Source organism: Cynoglossus semilaevis, chromosome 17, assembly GCF_000523025.1.
Source record: "Cynoglossus semilaevis isolate Cse_v1.0 chromosome 17, Cse_v1.0, whole genome shotgun sequence".
Taxonomy (NCBI): Eukaryota; Metazoa; Chordata; class Actinopteri; order Pleuronectiformes; family Cynoglossidae; genus Cynoglossus; species Cynoglossus semilaevis.
Window position 1 is genome coordinate 15,400,067 of NC_024323.1, and position 2,965 is coordinate 15,403,031.

Sequence of the window (2,965 nt, forward strand, 5' to 3'; positions counted from 1 at the left end):
TCAGTACCTAAACTCCTGCACCTTCACCTTAGTGTCTGGCTTCACAGAGCTGAAATCAAAAACCTTCATTTTGAACAAACTGCGAGCATTTATCGCCACTTTTCGCCTCTCCAGCAGACGATTCCACCGACTGCAGCTCTGAGCTGCGTGTCTTTGGCCTCTGAGATGGAAAACATCAGGTGGTAACTGACACACAGACCGACTGCTGCCAGCTGGCACCATCCAACCTCCCACCGCCACACTGTCAGGCAACAGCGAAAACCACTGAACCATGTTTTGACTTGGTCTTCAGACGCCTGGTCACTTTACACTGGTAACACTGGTAACACTGGTAACACTGGTAACACTGGTAACACTGTTCTTTTTCTCACAGATTATGGTCTGGAGCAGAATTCTAATCATTTATTCTGTTGTTTCCTCAGTTTTTAACTCTTCACCACAGCTAAATCAGTAACATAGGACTTGACTGTAGTGCAGGCGTTTCAACACTAGTGGTGCTGTTGGTCCACGAGGAGCCAGGTATGTTCACACGTAACCAACTGTCCACCAAACGTTTGGTTCCATGCCCCTCCCCTCAGTCACTGACCGAGTCCGTCTGTGATTTACCGTCACTTTTCATTGATTTTCTGTCTGTGACTGTTTTACTGCTGAACGTTTTTACTGCAGTTATTGATCTAAACAAGAACGACTCTCCATCTCATGTGAAGTCAGGATGGCGTGACGTTGGCTGAAAGTGTAGAAGCTAAATGGAACGTGGCCATCCTTCACTTGATTATTGACATGTGCTTTTATTTGTGCGCCGTGTCAAAGTGTCTGCCGTGAAAAATGATGTCGTCTGAAAGTTAGCAGGGAGCAAAAAACACACAAATCAACGAGATAAAATCTCTCATCTATCGCTGTCTCTTCAACATGTCGTTCACCTTGAACAGAGAAAACGGTTAAAAAAAATCAGACCCTCGACCCTCGAGTTGTAACCACCCCCGCTCTACGTAGTTCAGTTTGGAGAAAGTTAAAGAATGTTGTGTCAGTGTAGTGTTTGGTAAAGGTTGCATAAAATGAACCTTTAACTATGTGTATGTAAAACTTTAATACTTTTTTTTATTGTAGAATTCCATGTAAAAACTGTAAAATGACTTGAACAATAAAACCTCCAGTATTTGACAGTATGACGTGTTTGCAGTAAGTGGTGACGGTGACACGGGTTATAAATGGCTGTGCGTCTGCCGCTCTGTTGTCCGCTGTCACTCACCACGTCGTAGTGGCCATGCTGTGCTGACAGGTGGAGAGGAATCTGTCCTTCATCTGATTGGCCGTTGACAGACGAACCTGATTTCAGCAACATCTTCATAGGCTCCGCCCTCCCCTGCCAGGCTGCGTAATGCAGAGGCCGCATACCTGCACAAAGGAAAACAGGTACAATCTGCTGCTCAAAGTACTAAATACTTCTACAATGACTGAGGCCATTTATTTGAAATACTATGAGTTTTTGTTTGTTAAAGTATCCTGAAAAGTATAGCTTTAAATCCTAGGTCCTGGAAGGGTGACATTGGATGGAGGGGGGTGGGGGGGCAGGGGTCCAGGAGGTGTAGCAAGTATTGGCTGCAGATTTCCAGCTGTTGTAAGATGTTTCCAGATTTGGATTTTCCAGTCTCCCCAGACCAGTTTAATGTCGGATATGAAGAGAATTACAAAGAAATACATAATAAAGCAGGTTTCAGTGTAGTCTGGACTGAGGAGGAAACACAACCTCTTCTCTACTTCTTCTCATGAAGCGCTCTCTTTGTACTTATCTTGTGTGTTTTTTTTTTGTGCTTTTTTGCAGCAAAGGATCTTCGCATATAAAACATTAGACGACTTGTTGCCACACCTAAGGTGCAGCCATCCAAGATCTTCCAAGGACATCAAAGGATGTGAACCAGTGAAGATCTCACGAGGATTGTCCTTCTCACCTTTCTGGTCTCTGATGTCCACCGCAGCCTGTGACTCCAGCAGAATGGAGATGAGCTCCAGGTTGCCATTGAGAGCAGCGTGATGCAGCGGAGAAAACCTGAAAAACACATTGACAACACACGTGAATCCTGAGGCTTTACAGCAGGCTTTACATTTAGAGAACTTTTTTATAGAATTATTTGATAAAACTTTTTATAAAAAATATTTTTAAAAAATTAATATTTTCCTGCATGTTTCTCATAAAATTAAGGCATTTAGAAAACATTTTTAAAATGTTTTTTTCTAAAAAAAATTTCTGTCAAAATGTGAAGTTTTTGTGTCATTTTGGTCAAAAACTAAAAAATTTGGACTTTTTTTGTAATTTTTTTTTTTAAATGTCATTTGTTTCTGCATATTTTTCATAAAATTAGGACATTCAGAGTACATTTCTAGAAAATTTTTTGTATAAAAGTTTCTGTCAAAATGTGAAGTTTTTCGTATCATTTCCGGTCAAAAACTAAAATATTTTGACGAAAATATTTGTAAAATTATTTTTTTAATTACATCTTTTCCTACATGTCTCTCATAACTAGGGCATTTAGAGAACATTTTAAGAAATTTTTTTTTATAAAATGTTTTGTAAAAATGTTAAGTTTTCGTGTCATTTTAGGTCAAAAACTAAACAATTTTGACGAAAACGTTTGTAAAATTATTTATTTTAATTTTATATTTGTCTGCATGTTTCTCATAAAATTAGGGCATTTAAAGAACATTAGAATTTTTTATCTATAAAAGTTTCTGTCAAAATTTGAACTTTTCGGGTCAATTTTTGTCAAAAACTAAAAGATTTTGACGAACATTTTGGTAAAACTATTTTTTAAAATTACATCTTTTGCTGCATGTTTCTCATAAAATAAGGGCATTTAGAAAATATTTTTATAAAATTATTTCTATAAAAGTTTCTGTCAAAATTTTCGTGTCATTTCCGGACAAAAACAAAGAAGTTTTGAACATAAAATAATCACTTGGCAGCATG

At 38.1% G+C, this 2,965-nt stretch overlaps 1 protein-coding gene and 1 long non-coding RNA gene across 7 annotated transcripts in view; one reads left to right on the top strand and one right to left on the bottom strand.

The window, feature by feature from the left end:
- Positions 1-1,959, top strand: part of LOC107989856 (uncharacterized) — a 23,473-nt gene extending 21,514 nt beyond the window's left edge. For 2 of the 6 annotated variants that reach the window (XR_001761373.2, XR_003052411.1), the window contains 3 exons: positions 115-519; positions 1,181-1,413; positions 1,823-1,959. This is a non-coding gene — a long non-coding RNA (uncharacterized LOC107989856). The remainder of the gene's footprint in view (positions 1-114; positions 520-1,180; positions 1,414-1,822) is intronic. The other 4 variants (XR_003052413.1, XR_003052412.1, XR_001761374.2 and 1 more) reach the window with 4 other exon arrangements.
- caskin1 (CASK interacting protein 1) overlaps positions 1-2,044 on the bottom strand; it is a 29,774-nt gene extending 27,730 nt beyond the window's left edge. Inside the window, exons 1-2 of the mRNA XM_017040333.2 lie at positions 1,950-2,044; positions 1,250-1,395 (exon numbers count right to left, since the gene is read on the bottom strand). Coding sequence (XP_016895822.1) covers positions 1,250-1,393 — 144 coding nt within the window. The 5' untranslated portion in view covers positions 1,394-1,395; positions 1,950-2,044. The remainder of the gene's footprint in view (positions 1-1,249; positions 1,396-1,949) is intronic.
- Between the last annotated feature and the right edge of the window lie 921 nt (positions 2,045-2,965).